General features: G+C 40.6%; 1 protein-coding gene across 3 annotated transcripts in view; it reads right to left on the bottom strand.

Moving 5' to 3' along the window:
* GABRB3 (gamma-aminobutyric acid type A receptor subunit beta3) overlaps positions 1–11,361 on the bottom strand; it is a 235,509-nt gene extending 224,148 nt beyond the window's left edge. The window contains exons 1-3 of one of the 3 annotated variants that reach the window (XM_027083249.1): positions 11,229–11,361; positions 10,340–10,431; positions 10,057–10,124 (exon numbers count right to left, since the gene is read on the bottom strand). In XM_027083249.1, coding sequence (XP_026939050.1) covers positions 10,057–10,124; positions 10,340–10,431; positions 11,229–11,308 — 240 coding nt within the window. In that variant the 5' untranslated portion in view covers positions 11,309–11,361. Of the gene's footprint in view, positions 1–10,056; positions 10,125–10,339; positions 10,432–10,559; positions 10,739–11,228 lie in introns of those variants that run through there. The other 2 variants (XM_027083247.1, XM_027083250.1) reach the window with 2 other exon arrangements.
* Positions 11,362–18,216: the final 6,855 nt, after the last annotated feature.

Genomic DNA, 18,216 nt, shown 5'->3' with positions numbered 1-18,216 from the left:
ATTCTTCGCCCCTCTCATTGAAGATTTACAAAAATCATTAGCATATTAAAGGGCTTGACAGTTCCTACAATAAAGAAACCTATTTTACATCTCTCTAACATAATTTCCAATATTATTTGAGCAGAAACACTGATTATGGGGCACACATGTACACTCTATATAACAGCGTTCTCTTAAGCAACCATTATTTTAGCCCATACCACAAGAAATTACATTCTCACAGGGAATTTTGGTGCCCAGGGCCAAAGGAAAAATTCAGAAATGAAAACTCATTCAATGGCACAATCAAATATAGCCTCACACCAATGAATTATCCACAGAATGTTTAACAGCATAAAAAGGAATACAGCACAATCAGTCCTGCTCCTCATACACTCAGTTATTCCCAGCCTCTTTCTAGTATGTACACTGCTTTGGAAAGGCAAAGCACAGACTACACCAATGATGAGAAATTTTGCTTGGAGGGCACTTATCTGTGTCAACCCCTGTAATCAATCTAACACCACAGAGGGCTTCTTGGTCTATACCTTTCAGACCACTAGTCTAGACCATAGGAATGGCACTGTTTTCCATAATTCAGATGTCTTTTCTGTGACAAGTTCACAGGAATCCTTCTGTGTAAAGCTACGGCTAATTTTATGTGCTTGACAAACATACAAATAAGGGAATCTCTCCGATAAAACAAACACAACATACAGCTTTACCACAAGGGTCGTGTGCTACACAAATGCATTTAACAAGTATTTACCAAGCATATTCTACACGACAGGCACTGCGCTTGGTGACCAGTTTAGTCTTTCAACCTGATATATGGATGCATCTCTCAGATGGATTTTTAGAGTCACCAGGATTGGAAAAAAATCAATGATATTACAATGAATTACTCAAATTGTTGTTTCTTTTTAAAACAATTTTTGGTTTGCATGGACTCATAGATTCACACACACAAACAACTTGTAATGATGGGTGACCCAGAAAAGTTGTTCCCTCTACTGATTAAAGTTATCAATTGTAAAATCTAATTCAAAAAATTAAATTTTAAAAGAAGAGTGATGTGATGTTGAATTAAGTAACAAACATTTTATACATATGTATCAAACAGAGTTATATAGCTTTAAACCAGTAAATTTTGTTATCCTTTTAAGTCAATTCAAAATAAAACAAATGTATTTCATGTCATGAATGATAGCATGAGGATTTAGCAAATATTTTACATAAAAGGAATTCTTTCATTGTAGAACTGAGGTAAAATATGGTGATGTTGTAATCATTAGAATCCATATCCTCTCTTAGATTGAATGGACAAGCACAAATTAGAGTTTTTAAAGAACTATGACATTCTCATATCTTAATCTTATTCCTATTCATCTGAAACATTAGTTCCATGCATGCTAAGGTTTTTGTTAATTATATTAACGCTTCTGTGTGATACTTAAGTTCAATGGAAAAATGTAAAAAGGGATACATGCATTAATGCTTACAAATGGCTTCTATTTCTTAATGCAGTCTCTGGGTAACCAAGGGAATAAGAGAATTCTATCAATACATCCCCCACCACAGAGATCGGAGGCTAGCTCTCCGTCTTGAATTGACAGGACTGAGCAAAATGCCAAGAGATGAAACCTATTTTAGTCCTAGTCTTCCCAATTTTGCAGCTAGAGAATCTTCTTAATGGCTGGCATAAATGGCCCAGAAGTAAACTGTGCTGGAAAGCTAGCAAACGAATGAAAACCAATGCAGTTCCACTGCACTGCTGAGCGGCCATCAGAAAGTGAATGCAGAGCCCAATGAATCCCAATATAAGAACCACCAAAACTTCCCTATCATATAGAAAAGCTCGAACCACATATATTTCCAATTAGACACAAAACTTTGAGTGTACAAAGGCACTAGTGACTGGTGTTTGAAATATACACACTAACCCTTACACAGGCTGTATATCACAGAACCACCGCAATACTTCCCTCTTTTCTGCTTTGAAATCAGTGTAAAACCTCTCCAGTGAAGGGGGTGACCGCTATAGAACATTTGACAGCTTGACAAGCTGTCACTTGACAGCACTTGACACTTGACAGTATTATACTGTGTACAATTATACAAATTCTGATCAAATTAAGTCCCCTAAAGTAAAAACTATATACATCACATTTAGCCTATAAAAGGTTCTTCTTGGTCATTAGCCCAAATTCTAGGTTATAAAAATATTTCATTGGAAAGCTACCTGCCTATTTATTCATGCACTTACATATTTATTCATTCATTCATTCTTCATTCATATATTTTCTTTCAACCAAAATCTAATAATGCTATATATATAGAGAGAGAGACACTAGTGTATATTAGATTTTGGTTGAAATAAAATATATGAATGAAGAATGATACCTATCATGTGTCAGGCACTATGCAAGGGCTGTTCTTAGACACAGATCTGCCTGATGGAGCTTACAGTCTTAAGGGGGAGAAAAATGCAGAAGAAAGCCTCTAAGCAAACAAGCACAACAGAATCATATTTAACACTCTGATAGTGTTACAAGGAAAGACTAAGAGTTCATGGAAAAGTTAATTGGAAGATCCACTTTAGATGGCAATGAAGGTCATGGAAAAAGGTAAAATCTCATGAGGGCCTAACAGAGCATTTTTTTTATTGCTCTGTAGCATAATGAGGTAGAAAGAACAAAGAAATAGGACCAAGTCCCAGCTTTGCCTTTGTAGTAAGTCAGTGCTATTCCTGAGGCTATTTTCTCACCTGAACAATGGAGATGAGATTAACACCTACCTATAAGATACACTTCACTAAGCTGATCATGTTTGATGATCAAATACTACAAAATACCTGAAGTATTTCATCAACTGCGTAATGGCATAAAACTATTGTTAGCTGTCATCTCCCTAAGTTACACCTCAACATGTATTATAAGAAAATTTTAAAGGTTCCAAATGGTCAATAGGCTTCATTTATTTAAAACAAACGTTCAGTAGGCTTCAAAGCACAATGATAGTATATATGATATGATTCAGAACCCGTAGGAGAAAGAAGGGTTCTGCTACCAATGGAAGAAAAGGAGAGCTATTACAGATAACAGATTGTACAAAGTCAAATGTTGAATTCATACTGCTTTACTGGTAAGAACATAAAGTTTTTAATATGTAAATAAGCAGATTTACGCCATTAATTCAAACGAAATACTTACTTCTATGTGCAGTACAACATAGGATCCCTCAGCCTGGCACAGGCTCTAGGAAGAGGTTGCTCACAACAAGGAAATGTGTGTAAGATCTATCTTTTAAGAGATGCAGCAATGTAAGCTTTACAACTTCCCTGAGGGGAAAGACAAGAAGCATTCTCTTTGCTCCCCATACCATTCCTTCTAATATTAAACACAAACCTCCCTTCATAAAGAGTGTATTATGTAAGGGTTATTCTCATCCACCTCTGAAGTTCATTATATGCTTTCTTATCAGTGCCCCAGCATTGATGTTTGATCGTAACTTAGGCACAAACACACTTCCAGGGAAAAGTAATGTCCTCAATAAATAATCTTACCTCCTAAATGCAGCAACCTGTAACCAAATGCCAACATGCTCATTGTACCTTACCCATGGAGTGCCTTTCATGTAAGCAGTTTTCCAAACCCAACTGGGTCAGAGAAACACTTTTTCCTTTCTGCTGAGTCATCCCCCAGTTTACTTGGTAATAAGAGCATTAGCACATTTCCAACCTTTAAAATGCTAGTAAGAGGGACTTCCCTGGTGGTCCAGTGGCTAAGACTCCGTGCTCCCAAGGAGGGGGCCTAGGTTCAGTCCCTGGTCAGGGAACTAGGTCCCATGTGCTGCAACCAGCAGTGCAACTAAGACCCGACGCAACCATATAAATAAATAAATATTTTTTTAAAAAATGCTAGTAACAATTCATATGCAAACTCTGAATGCAGCCAGAGCCTCTCTAGAGAAATCAGTAAAGGACAGTTCTCTAACGTGTTTGTTTGGCTGTGATCTTGTGGATGTCTTTACCTCAATTTTCTGTGTAGAGTTAAGCCCTTTGTGCTATTACTTTGGCAATTTTGTGGGGATGCCATGGGCATCTGGGAGGCCTGAGACTGAATTACTGAGTGTTAAATGACTTGCCTAAGGCTAGATGTTCCCATAAACCTGGAAACAGGACCGGACACTCCCAATCCCATTAGGCTCTTTTCAGCACACAGCTGGACTCCTGGGATTCAGCTCCTCTGCCTGAGGACCTGGCCAGGTACTGGGCACTGGGTACCCCTTCAGCATTCACTAGGGGCAGAGCAACCCTAGATTCTGCAGCACGAGGAGGGGAGTTGATTAACATAAGTTTGATCGAAAATGCCTAAAGCTGAATTCTCCAGGTGATCCCAGCTCACTCTATCCAAGGAAACCCTCTCCTCTTTCCCACTCTTCTGAAAAGGGGAAAGACAAAATGAGTGCAAATGTTTACGTGTTGTGTTCATGAGTAAGACTGCACCCATTTTACAGTGATGCAGTGCCAAAGCTGCTTGCTGAGATGTGCTAAAACCGTATTCTTATGTACCATACTTATTTTACACTGAGACATTAGAAAACAAGTGGATTTTCTAAGAGGAAAATACAACAAATGACAAAGGAACACAATACAACAAGCATAAGGGACAAATCTACTTCTCATAATAACTAAAGACACATTTATATGTCACCTAAAAGGAGCTCACAACTAAAAAAAAAAAAGAGACAATAATTTATGATTTATATGCATTAAATCAGAAAAAATAATCCTGTAGTTACATTTTCATTGGGATGAGCTTTTTTTTTTTTTTTTTTTGGCTGCATTGGGTCTTCGTTGCTGCACGTGGGCTTTTCTCTAGTTGCGGTGAATGGGGCTACTCTTTGTTGCAGTGCACGGGCTTCTCATTGCAGTGACTTCTCTTGTTGCGGACCACGGGCTCTAGGCACACGGGCTTCAGTAGTTGTGGCACACGGGCTCAGGAGTTGTGGCTCACAGGCTCTAGAGTGCAGGTTCAGTAGTTGTGGCGCATGGGCGTAGTTGCTCCACAGCATGTGGGATCTTCCCGGACAAGGGCTCAAACCCATGTCCCCTGCATTGGCAGGCGGATTCTTAACCACTGCACCACCAGGGAAGTCCCAGGATGAGCTAATTTTAATAGACGAATTAAGTACAGAATAATAACAAAATACAAGTTAAATCATAGAAAATTAGTATTTATATTACTAGAGTTTGAGTCTAGCTTTATATTCTCAGTACTTTATAGTTAATTAAGTAGAAATCAAGTATGTGTAGTTTCTTTCTGAATTAACAAATCAAACAGTGGCTTCTTCTAATTATTCAAATTAAAAAAGAACTCATATGACTTACTTTAAAATACTGTTTTTATTTTTTAACTAATTGATTTTTTAAAGAGTTCTAGACCTGCTTCACTCTCTCAGTAAAAAGTACTATTTTTAAATTAAAATTTCCTAGTTGTTTTATATTTTTAGTATTTCCTTATATTTCCTATATTTTCAATAATTTTTGTCCACTTATTCATCCCTCCATCTATCTATTCAACACACACTTGGACCAGTGCTAAGCACCAGAATTATAACACATGCATATAAAAGTTTTCAGTAGACAGTGTTCTTCCATAAGTACAATCTCTCTTAATCCGCCTGCCAGTGCAGGGGAAACGGGTTTGAGCCTCCTCCGGGAGGATCCCACATGCCGCTGAGCAACTCAACCCGTGCACCACAACTACTGACCCTGTGCTCTAGAGCCCACAAGCCACAACTACTGAGCCCGTGCACCACAACTACTGAAGCCCTCATGCCTAGAGCCTGTGCTCCGCAACAAGAGAAGCCACTGCAGTGAGAAGCCTACACACCGCAACAAAGAGTAGCTACCACTTGCCACAACTAGAGAAAGCCTGCACACAGCAACGAAAACCCAAAAATAAATAAATAATAAATAAACTTAAAAGAAAAGAAAGTAATATGTAAACTAAATCCCAATAATTACTTAACCATGTATAGTTTTAAAAGATTGTCTGAAATTTTAAAACAAGAGCTAGAGAACAAGGGAAGTTATGTAAAAGAAAATGGTTTTTTGTTTGACTTCTGTCAAGTCAGCTAACTAAAAAGTAAGAAGTGGCAAATTAGGAGTTTGGGATTATCATATACACGTTACTATATATAAAATAGATAAACAACAAGGACCTACTGTATAGCACAGGGAACTATACTCAATATCTTATAATAACCTATAATGGAAAAGAATCTGAAAAAGAATATATATATGTATGTATGTATATACATGTATACATATACATGTATAACTGAGTCACTTTGCTGTACACTAGAAACTAACACAACATTGTAAATTAACTATATCAATTTTAAAAAAGTACGTGAAAAGAAAAATTAGAAGATTAGGAACAATGGAAATGTAGACTATCTCCTTTATCAGTGAAACATGTTATGGTAAAATAATGTTAAGTATTAAAATATTAAAATCCATTTTTAGATTGTTAATACAAAACACCAAAATGCACAATGACATATACATGTATATGCATAATGTATCTAATTATTTAATTCTTTGAGGTCAGAGGCATTATTTGGAGGCATTATCTATATGCACCATCAACAGATAAAGACTGTGCTTTATAATAGTTTAAAGCACAGTCTTTATATTCTTTATATTCTTTATATTCTTTATATTCACCCCCAACATGCTCACTGACAAGCACATATCTGTCCCATCTTGAGATATACATGTTTTGCATATCTTTATTTCAGATATTAATGAATCTTTATTTCACTAAATATATGTTTTCAAAAGCATATCTATGAAATTTTGAGAAGAAAATTTCAAAGAACAACTTTCCATGATCATTTACCCTGAATTTTCTAGTGAACTTTGCTCTTCTAACTCATCATTCTCACTCCTCTATCTAAATTAACATTTTGGCCAAAATATTCATTCTAAACCACATCTTAAATCATGTCAATCACCTGCTTAAAAACATTTACAGGCTCCTTAATTTTTGAAAATTAACATCTGAAACCCTTGGCAAGGCAGAGAAAGGCCTAGGTGAACAGGGGTTTGTCCTACTTTTCCAATTTCATCTTTTGAGTCTCCTTCACAATCTCCTATCCTGCAGATCTATCCATCAGTAGTTTTGCCAATTTCTTCCCTAACCCAGAACATCCTCTTCTATCTATGCCAGTCACAATTCTATTCCCCACTATTCACCCACCCAATTTAGATATCATTTCTTAAGTTCTTTCATTAGGCTTTCCATGTCAGAAGTAATCTCAATATATCTCTCTCTCCCCCTCCCTCTTTCTGCCTCCTTCCCTCCCTTCTTCCTTCCCTCTCTCTCTTAGGGCATACCCCTTTCTTTTGTTCCTCTAAATGGGACTCACCTACTTTTGTTACAACTATTTGACATATCTCCTCTACTAGCTGTACCATCCTTAAAGCAAGACCATTTCTTATTTAGTTTCATAAGCTAACAACACTTAGTTTTGTGAAACTAGTAAGGTGATTAAGGAAGCTCATAAATATAATTCATTGTTTTTAAGCAACATGATTGAGTGATGGGTTTAATCTTATGCTCACATACTCTCTGTTCTTTCCCTATAAAATGTTACCTCCAAAATGATACTTAATCATTGCTATATTTGAAGTTCCTTCAATTAAAAAAAAATCAAATATCATAGCTATGATCATGAGCTATGATCCTGATCACGAGTTAAGGGAAATCAGATTTTTCTAGCGAATGGTTTTACCAATCCACTTGTGGAAGATATTTCAGATGCCAGTCAGTACATCTGTCCAATGGCCTTCAATCTCCCATCCCATCAATCCCCAGTTTTTCTTTATAATAAACTTAGTGTAGAGAACCACAAAAATTTCCATCATGAGAATGCAAAAAAAAAAGCATACAAGTATACTATGGCTACATTATGCATAATTACTGGCTTTGGGATATGCGCTTAAAGATTATCCAATATAATGGTTTGTATCCTCGATTTGTCTTTCTATTATTGGTTCCAGAGAAAATTGGGACACCTCAATTCATAGTGCATGAATTAGGCAATTACTTATGAAGTTTTTAAGGTACTAAGTATCAGCATGATGTCTAAACTAGTGGATAACTAAGTTTAAAAATTAATTTAAAGAAAATTTGCAATGATCTACAACAAGACATTCTCCCCATTCCCCTGGTTGTTTTAGTAATATACAGAGTTCTTAAAGCGCCACATCAGTATATTCTCTCCATCATTTGACATCCAATATAATTTTTGACATAAAAATCCACTAAATAACTCGATTAACTTCTGTGCAAAACTGTCTTCTCTATAGAATGTGCAGTTGCCAATAAAGGAAATCACAGACTACAGAGTAAATCTTGAATATATTAACTTGTTTCCTTAAGGTCATAAAACAAAACATATTTTGACAGAATTATTTTTACAAAATTACAAAAAGTAAAATATATGTGATGTTTTTAGTGTAATGTATGTAAAGTCTGTTTCTTGCTAACGCTTTTATTATTAACACTTTATTTATTTATTTATTTATTTATTTACTATTAACACTTGTATATAAATGTCCTTAGTGATATACATTGAAAGAAAGGTACTTTTTTTTAAAATCACACATTATAATTTTAAAATCTTTAGGTTAAGAGTGAAAAATTGATAAAAAATATAGTTTCGTGTAGTCAGATTTCTTTCTACAAAATCCATACTAGGATATATTTTTAAATATATCTTGTTAAACAGTCTATTTAAAAATCATGGTTTTAGTTTATTTGTAAACAACCACATTTCTATGTTATTGCAATGTTTCTCAAAATATTGTTCACAAAACACCTGCTTAAAAAAAATCTGGAGCACTAGTTTTAAATGCAGAGACCCCCAGATTCCACTCCACACCACTGGATCAGAATCAGAGCCTGGGAGTATGCATTTAAAACAAGTTTGCCCATGTGGCTCTGATGTCCACCACACTGGAGAAATCTATCGAGGCTATCTCATGCCTCATTATATTCTCGGTGTTATATTTTAGGAAAAAAGTTGCCAAACGATTTCTTCAAAAAAATATATTTTTTCCAATTCTCATTCTTATAATTTCTGAAGTGTCACTCAACAGAAACTTAAACCCGTTTCCAAATCCCCTGGTATTTCAGCTCAATTAACAAATGAAAGGGGTCATTTTTCTCCTTATTACCTGTTGTCTTAAAGGATCCTGAGCAAAAGCCCGTGACACCCACTTCGCACCTCGGGACACGGACCTCCACTTTCCACAGGTCAGAATACTGAATTCCGTCACCGTTAACACCGTTAACATAGCCCTAAGGGACACTTGGTTCCCTCGCCTTCGACTCTCCGGGCAGAGAAAGCCCGTAAGCTGCCCAGGTCCTCCAGTTCTCAGAGCCGCCCGGGCCGTCAGCACCTCTGACAGAGCCTGGTGGATGGGGACCGGGTTTCACTGTCACGAGCCTGCCCTCGGAAAAGCCACTGACACCAAGGAAACTGACCCGAGACAGCCAGGAACACACAGACCCACCGCCCACCGCGCTTTCCGGCGGCCAGTACCTCTTTCCAAAAGACAACAAAGGAACCCTTAAGCAGTTCTTACCTAGTATACGAGCCACCCCCACAACTCTCCTCTCCTCCCCCGCTCCCCGGCGCCTGTTGCTAAGGAGGCGAGAAGGCACTGGGGCAGCCTCAGGACCAGGGGACCGACGGCGGGAGGAGCTGGCAGTACCAGGGCGGCGGTGAAAGCCCAGGACCCCTTCCTATGGCGGGAAGGGTGCGCCCTCCGCGCGGCTCTGACGCCAACGACTACCCCCGCGCACTTAGGCGGGCGGAGGGAGCCTCGAGAACAGGAGACCTGCGCCCGGGAGCGCCGCTCCCTCTGCGGGCCCGGGAAGCTCGGCCCGGGAAGCTCAGCCCGGCAGAGGAGGCCTCTGGCCCGGTACTGTGGACGCCTGTGGGCCCAGACAGCGGGGCAGGGGCTCGGGGACAGCCCTGGGGAGGGCAGGCACTCACCATGTTGACTTCGGAAACCATGTCTATGCTGGCGATGTCGATGTTCATCCCCACGCAGACCGGGGGACCTGCGGGAAGCGCACGACACGGTGATCAGCCTGGCTCGGGCACCGGCTGCAGCTGCTCTGAGGATGGGGGGCTATCCGAGGAGGGGGCGCAGGCGAAGTGCCCCCCTCCCCACCCCGCCGCAGCTCGGCGGAAGCGGCCCCCGCCTCCCTCCTCCACCCAGGCCGCCAGCGCGGTGGGTCGCGCTGCCCGCAGCGGCCGCGCACACCCTACTTACCCCCGAAGTCGGGTCTTAGGCGAATGTCGTAGCCTTTCAACAGCTTGTCCACCGTCTCCTTCACAAAGGACATGTTCCCAGGATCGTTCACGCTGCGGGAGGGACGGGGGCCAGAGAGAGCGGGGTCAGGCGGCGGCTCACCCGCCAGCGCCCAGCGCGCACACCCGCGCGCCCTGCCCGGCGCCCGGCCCGCTTCCCGTCAACCCACCCGCGACCCTACCTCTGGGCGCAGCACACCACCGCCACCAGCACTGGGGCCGAGAAGATGCCGAAAAGCCTTCCTCCCGCAAAGCCCCACATCCCTCCGCCGCGCCCCGGCACGGGGGAGGGGGCGCCCCGCCGCCGTCGCGACCCGCAGCCGGGGCTGCTCCTGCTGCTGCCGCCGCCGCCGCGCTGGCCCGGAGCGGAGGAGGGCGCAGGGGCAGGGGGAGGGGAGGAGGAGGAGGAGCGGGCGCGGGGAGAGGAGGAGCAGCAGGCGCGGGAGCTAGGGGAGGGGGGAGGAGAGAGAGCGAGCCGGAGGCCGAGCCGGAGGCCGAGCGCTGCCTCCTGCCTCGGCGGCTGCGGAGCGAGACCCGAAGCCCGGCCGGGGACAGCAAGCCGGAGCCGCGGCTGCGCGGCGCAGGGCAGGGCTGGCGCTGCCAGCTCCTCTGGGCTCCGTGAGACCCAGGAAGGAGAGGATCATCGGCGACGGCGACGTGGGCAGAGACCGCGAAGGAAACGCTCTCCGCTTCCCCCCGCCCCCTCCCCGGCCCGACCCCTACGCTACGACCCCCGCCCAGCTGCGGCTCAGGCCGAGCCCACGAGTGCAGCGGAGCGCCTCTGCCCGCGGGACTGCGAGCTACGGAGCAGAGAGGGAGGCTGTGTGGCCCGGGGGAAGCCCCTACCTCACCTGCGGGGCTCTGAGCCTCGCGTCCCCAGGGTCCAGGAGAGCCAGATGGGCAGCAGGAGAGCCGGGAGCCCGGAGCACATGGCGCTGCTCCTCTGACCTAACCTGGGTGGGATCCGCTCTCCCCCACAGTCACCGAGCATTCTAACAGCGATGCGGGGATCCCCGCCCCTGCCCCCACCCACGGGCTTTCCCGCCTGACCCGTCATCCAGCCCCTTGCATGGCGGCCCGATTAATTATTTATGCAATATAAAACCATTTTTTAAATTGGTTCTTTAAACTATTACTCTCACCCCCTGAACATTTCATGTGAGCCCTGTGCCCTCCCTACTTAACATAAATACATTTATAATGAGTGTTAAAGAGAGGCCTGGATATGCACGTTTGCTTTATTAACAGGAAGCTGGAGTCCGAATCAGACGTGGAGACCCTGGACTATCATCCCAGGAATGGGAAAATAATGTGCCTTTTCTGGTGCAGCCTGGAGCTGTCCGTGGTTCTTAGTATAAGGCAAGGAACCTCGTTTTCGCTATGACTGGCCCCCATCCTTTGGTTCTCATCTTAGAAGAGAACCTCCTGCGCCTTGGCCAAGAAACAGACCGATGTGCACCACGGTCCACCCTGCCCTGTATGTCACCACTGTGTACCTGAGGAATGCCTGCTCACCCAGAGTCATAGGTCATATATTTTTCTTTACTGAATGGTCCTCTGTGCTTCACACTTCTAATACTGAAGAAGATGATTACACATTCCTACTTGTGGTCAACCAAAAACACTTACAAATCAAGTCCATTTTCTGCTTGATAGGCTACCTTGGGCCATTCCAGGACCTAATGAATTGTTAATTATACGTAACTGCTTCTCTGTATTAATTACTTTTTCTACAAAGCTTAAGGTTTTCTTTTCTATTGTCAAGACTTTATATGGGTAAATATCTAAATCTAGGCCCTGGTTCTCAAGTTGGCATGTTTCTGACATTAATTTTAAATATCATTGCCTTTTTTAAAAAAATCAAAAATTTTATTTTTGGAACAGAAAATGTAACCACAGAAGTTGAATGGTTGGTATTAAGATAAGGTTAAGAGATAAATTTAGCTCCCTAATTATTTTCTGGAAAAGTCTATTTACAACTACTTGTATTCTGTGTCCTGTTCATGTGCAATGGAATTATCAGGAAACTTAGATTTGCATTATCATACCTTCCCCTCCACATTCATGTTTCAGTCTCTTTCTCCTGTTTGCATGTACCTCTTTTAGAGAAATATCCTGTTGGGGATCATGGCTATAGAAAACAAACAGTGAGAATAAGGTGCTTGAGAAAAACCAACAACATAGCAAGAATGATCCCCCTTTCTACTATTTTATATGTTCTAAAACTTGAAAACAACATTACAAATGTTATTGTCATCCAACCATGTAACACCTCAGATCTTGGCTTCAACAAGTCTCTGAGTATCTTGGCCTTATTTTTCATTCCAGTTCCTGCTTCACCATGCAGTTCTACAAGAGCTCTGATCAGCTTTACATGGGAACAAATCCACAACCCTCACCACCTGTCCACATTGCTTGTCTCTCACCTCCCACCTTCAGGCTTCTCAGTTAGCAATGAGGTCCAAATGCAACAGGACCTACTCAGTACTCACAAATGTGCAATCTGAAATTACTGTAGCATTTGCCATCCATGGGGTGGACCTTAGATAAACAGAAGATGGGAGCCAGGGGGTAAATGATTCTCCATTTCTCCCTATGAAATGTCCTGAGATGCCATAGTAACTCCTTTCTTTTCCCTTTCCTTCCATGCCTGGATTCCCTTTTCCTTCACTCCTGTTTTCATCAGTATTACACACCCTAGAAAAGCAATAGCACTTCAATTTTGCCTCAGGATATGTTTTCTGGTGAACACAGGCTAAGTCATAAACCCATTGGCAAATCACTAAAAGTGTCACCTAAAATGCAGTCTTTGTTAAAACGAAGGCAAAATCTAAGAGAAACATTGCAGTAAGTGTACACTGGTATAATCAAGATACACTGGTCCATGAAGCTCATCACAGTTGCTGGCCAACTTACACCTACATGAGCAACAAAGTTTGGGCGTGCAACCCTTGGTTGCCCTCCTGTCTCAGCTCCTCCCACAGCCTTCTTGGAGGATTGGATGTGCCCTGAACCCCAGGTAACCCCATCCTTCCACTCTCTTGCCAGGATTCCTGAAACCAAGAGTATTTTCATATCTTTACTAGATGGTGCTAACATATTAGCCAAATCAGCTGGAAATAACTGATGCAGTTCTTTATTTTCTACAGAAAGAGAAAAAGGCTTTAAGGGTCTTACAAAGGATAAATTTTCATGTCAGAAGAAAAAGGAGATGAATGCAATTTTGTTCATAGTAAAGTGGTTTTAAACAGGCTAGAATAACATTTCGGGGTCCTTAAGGTAGGAAGCAGGAAAGGGGGAAAATAGATGAAGAGCATCACATGATCACTTTACCTAGTCCATGTTTGTGCATTTGGGCTTACCAAAAGGCCTTCACCAAACTGTGTTTTGCCCCTTACATATAGAATGTCAAGTTGTCTTTTTAAACAGTATCAAAGTTTCTGATAATATATTTTAAAGCTCTTTAAAATAACTCAATCAATTTGAAGTATGACATGTGAAATTAAAAGTTAAATATATAATTAGATGATTTTTGAAAAATGTGTAGACCAGTGTACATTTCTATCATCCCCAAAATTCCAGCTCAACCCTTTAGCATACATGCCATTCCGGATCCAGATAAGCACTGACCTAACTTCTGTCATTATAGATTTTTTTTTTTTTTTTTTTGCCTGTTCTAGCATGCCATATAAGTGGCATTACACAGTATATGTTATTTTATGGCTGGCTTCTTTCTTTCAGTATAATGTTTCTGACATCCGTCGTCCTTGTTGCAGATCCATAGTTTGTTTTACTGCTGGGTAGCATTCCATTGTGTGTTTATTCCACAATTTGTTTATCCATTCATCTGTTGATGGACCTTTCTAGTTTGGGCCATTATGAATACAAAGTCATGTACAAGTCTTTGTGTGGACATATGGTTTCATTTCTCTTAGGTAAGGAACTGCTAAAATATTTTCCAAAGTAATTGAAGAATTTTACATTTCACCAGCAATGCATAAGTGGCTCTTCCACATCCCCCCCATCAATCCTGGTGGGCGTGCAGTGGTATTTCATGAGGTTTGAATTTGTACTTTCCTGATGACATGTAAACGTATTTCATTTGCCTACTGGCCATTCTTATCTTCTTTTTGAATATATAAAATTTTTCCCATTTTTAAATTGCATTCTTAGTCTTTTTTATTGAGATATGAGTTCTCTATATATTTTAGATACAAATCCTTTATAAAATATATGTAATGAGAATATTTTCTGCTATTCTGTGGCCTTTCTGTTTGCTTTCTTTGATAGTGTCTTTCAAAGAAAAGAAGAATTTAATTTAGATGAAGTTCAGTTTATCAATCTTTATCTATTATGGGTCAGACTTTTGGTATCCCACCTAAGAAAACTTTACCTAATCAGAAGTTGAGAGTTTCTCTGGGTTTTCTTTAAAAAGTTAGCATTCATATTTACACCTTTGATATACTTAGAGCTAAATTTTTGTGGATTATGTGAGTAAGGGTCAAGGTTCTTTTCTTCCACGTGGATGTCCACTTGTTTCAACACAATTTGTTGAAAATATTATTCTTTCTTCCATTGAGTTACTTCTACATTTTTGTTGAGAATCAATAGACCTTATATATGTGGGTGTATTTTGGGGGCTTTATTTCATTTACTCTGTTTCATTGACTTACACATGTATTCTTTCACCGATTCCATGTTGTTCTGATTAATGTAGCTGTAAAGTAAATTATCCAACTTTGATCTTCTTCTTAAAAAATGTTTTTGACTATTTGAAGTTTTTTGCATTTCATAGACATTTTAGAATGATCTTTTCAATTTCTATAAAGAAGCTTCATGGGATTTTAATTCATATTACATAAAATCTATAGATGAATTCAGGGAAAATTGGGTTTTTTTTGTTTTGTTTTGTTTTTTTGTGGTACGCGGGCCTCTCACTGTTGTGGCCTCTCCCATTGCGGAGCACAGGCTCCGGACGCGCAGGCTCAGTGTCCATGGCTCACAGGCCCAGCCGCTCCGCGGCATGTGGGATCCTCCCTGACCGGGGCACGAACCCGCGTCCCCTGCATCAGCAGGCGGACTCTCAACCACTACGTCACAGGGAAGTCCAAAATTGGTATCTTAACAGTATTGAATCCTCCAATCTGTGAAAACTCTGCATCTCTCTATTTATTTATAATAGATCATATTTAATTTTTCTCAGAAATACTTTGTAGATTTCCGTGCAAAGTCTTGCATTTGATCCAGTAAATATATCCCTAATTATTTCATATTTTATGCTGTTATTAATGCTATTTTTAATACTTCATTGTCCAGTTGATTGTTGGTAGTATATAGAAATATAATTGATTTTAATATATTCACATTGCATCCTATAACCTTGCTCAATGCACTATTATTTTGATAAAAATTTTTGTAGATTCCTTAGGATTACATCAAAAAAGTCAATCATATAATCTCTGAATATAGATAGTTTTACTTCTTCCTCTCCTTTCTGGATGCTTTTTATTTCTTTTTCTTGCCTTACAGCCCTGACAGAGACCTCCAGGGCAATGTGGAATAGAAGTGGTGAGAGTGGATACCCTTGCTTTATTCCAATATTAAGGGAAAATGTTCAGGTGTTGTTGTTGTTGTTTTTACCGTTAAGTATGATGTTAACATCTTCCTCTTATTTTTCCTCTGTTCTCTCTACCCTTTACTCTTTGCCCCCTTTTGCACCTCTCTGAAAATTTCAGTCTTAAGGGTAGGGCAGTACAAGATACGCATCTGGCATGGAATGAGGAGCCCAGGCAGTGTGAGGAGAGCATGAGGGTTCATAGCTCAAGTGGATGAAAAAAGACATCTTTTTGGGTGGAAAGGTGAGTTTGGATGTCACAGCCAAAGCAAAAGTAAGGAGGGTATCACTGGGGACAGACAGCCTGGCATGGGTGTCAGAGCGCATGGGAGATGAGGAAGGCATTGATGTGGACAAAGCAGCCTGTGTTTGACATCAGAGCCAAGGCAAAGTGAAGCCACGTCCCAATGGCAGGAGGCCTCATGTGGCAGTAAGGGTCTCAGAGGGTAGGAGAATATCCAGACATGGGGACTACCCTGAGTGTGGGTCTAAGCCCAGGCAGGATGAGAAAGGCATCCACTAATGTGGGTCAGCCTGGAATAAGGAATTGGAGCCCAAGCAGCATTAGGAAGGCATCCTAACACTGTGCAAGGGGAGAAGATGTGGGCATCCATGTGTTGGGGTGACCTGTCATGGAAACTCAGAACTCGAGAAGAGTAAGGATGGCATCCACATTCTGGGATGGCCCAAAATGAGATTCAGAACCTGAACAGGGAGAGCAGAAAGTGTGGAGGGTAGTGGCAGCAGCAAGAGATTGGATATACAGTGGGGCACTTATCAAATGAGTAAGTACATTAAAGATAATGGAAGCCAGATTTCTCTCTTTGGAGATGGGAGTTACAAATGCTAAAAGACAGAGAAATAATCCCTGTGGTGTGAGATTGTGGTCAAAAATATTTGTGTGAATTAATGATTTTCAAAATGTATAGATAAGTACAAATATGTACATACACATATATATGCATATACTGTATGTATATTTTTCTGTACACCTACATATATACACATATGTACATATATTCTCAAGTTCTATCCACCAAGAATGCCTAAGAACAATGACAGCCCAATAGCAATCAGCTATTGCACCCCTGCACCCAGATCATGAATTCTCTGTATGATTTTCTAACTAAAAGGAGCCATGGCTCTTTGGGAAAAGGGTTGATTCTTGAGATGGGCCAGGAAAGTACAAGGTAAGATTGAAATACCTTGTGCCAGAGAGCAGGAAGTGTTTAAAGAATGATGGGGACATGTCAAAGAGACACAGAATCCAGCTTGAATGTGTTTGCGCTGCCCAATTTTGGAAAAAAATTTGAGCATAAAAATTAATAATGACAATAATGAGCTACAACCCATAGAAAAAGAACAGGAAAATATGAGTTAATGCATAATAATCAATTAGCTAATGAAATGTTTAATCACAAATGGCATATTTACATAGCTTTTAATTACATTCCCCACAAAATACTAATTATGAAGAAGAAACTTTACAGTATAGCTGGCAAACACCACCATAATCAAGTGATCAATACAAATAAATTAAAGAATGAAATAAATCAAAATAATGTGTCCCATGATATAATACATTGAGAAGAATACTGTATCAGTTCTATGACATGCCTAACAAAGATGTATAACCTGAATGTAATCATGAGAAAACATCAAACAAATTTCAATTGAGAGACCAAATACAACCCAACTGCCCTGTCATATTTAAAAGTGCCAACATCATCAAAGTCAGGAAAGACTGAGGAACTACCCCAAACTGAAGGAAACTGAAGAGTCAGGGATTCTTAATGCATGTATGATTCTGAACTGTAAGAGATATTAGTGGGGCAATTGGTGGATCTTGAATGGGATCTGAAGATTGCAGAGTAGTAATTTAATATCTATTTCCTGATTTTAATGATTGTATTGTAATAACATAGGAAAGTCTCCTTGCATGTGTGAAAAACACTCAGCTCTTTGAGGATGATAGTCATCAGCTTGGCTTCTTATGCACAAATGGTTCAGGGTAAAGTTCATTGTGAAGTCCTTCAAACTTCTCTGTAAGTTTATGATGGCTTTACATTTTTTTAAAAAAATCAAAAAACAAAAACAAAAAGTTTTCTCTAGGTACCCTTCAACAGATTAAGAAATATGCCTTCCGTTCGCAGTTTGTGGGAAATTTTATCAAGAATGAAGTGGAATTTTGTCAGATGCTTTTGTTGTTGTTGTATATCTATGGA

The sequence above is a fragment of the Aethalodelphis obliquidens genome, unplaced genomic scaffold, assembly GCF_003676395.1.
Source record: "Aethalodelphis obliquidens isolate GAN/ISIS:26980383/991018 unplaced genomic scaffold, ASM367639v1 scaffold49, whole genome shotgun sequence".
NCBI lineage: Eukaryota > Metazoa > Chordata > Mammalia > Artiodactyla > Delphinidae > Aethalodelphis > Aethalodelphis obliquidens.
Note: the sequence above shows the minus strand (reverse complement) of the source record. Positions and strands in the feature narration are given on the sequence as shown.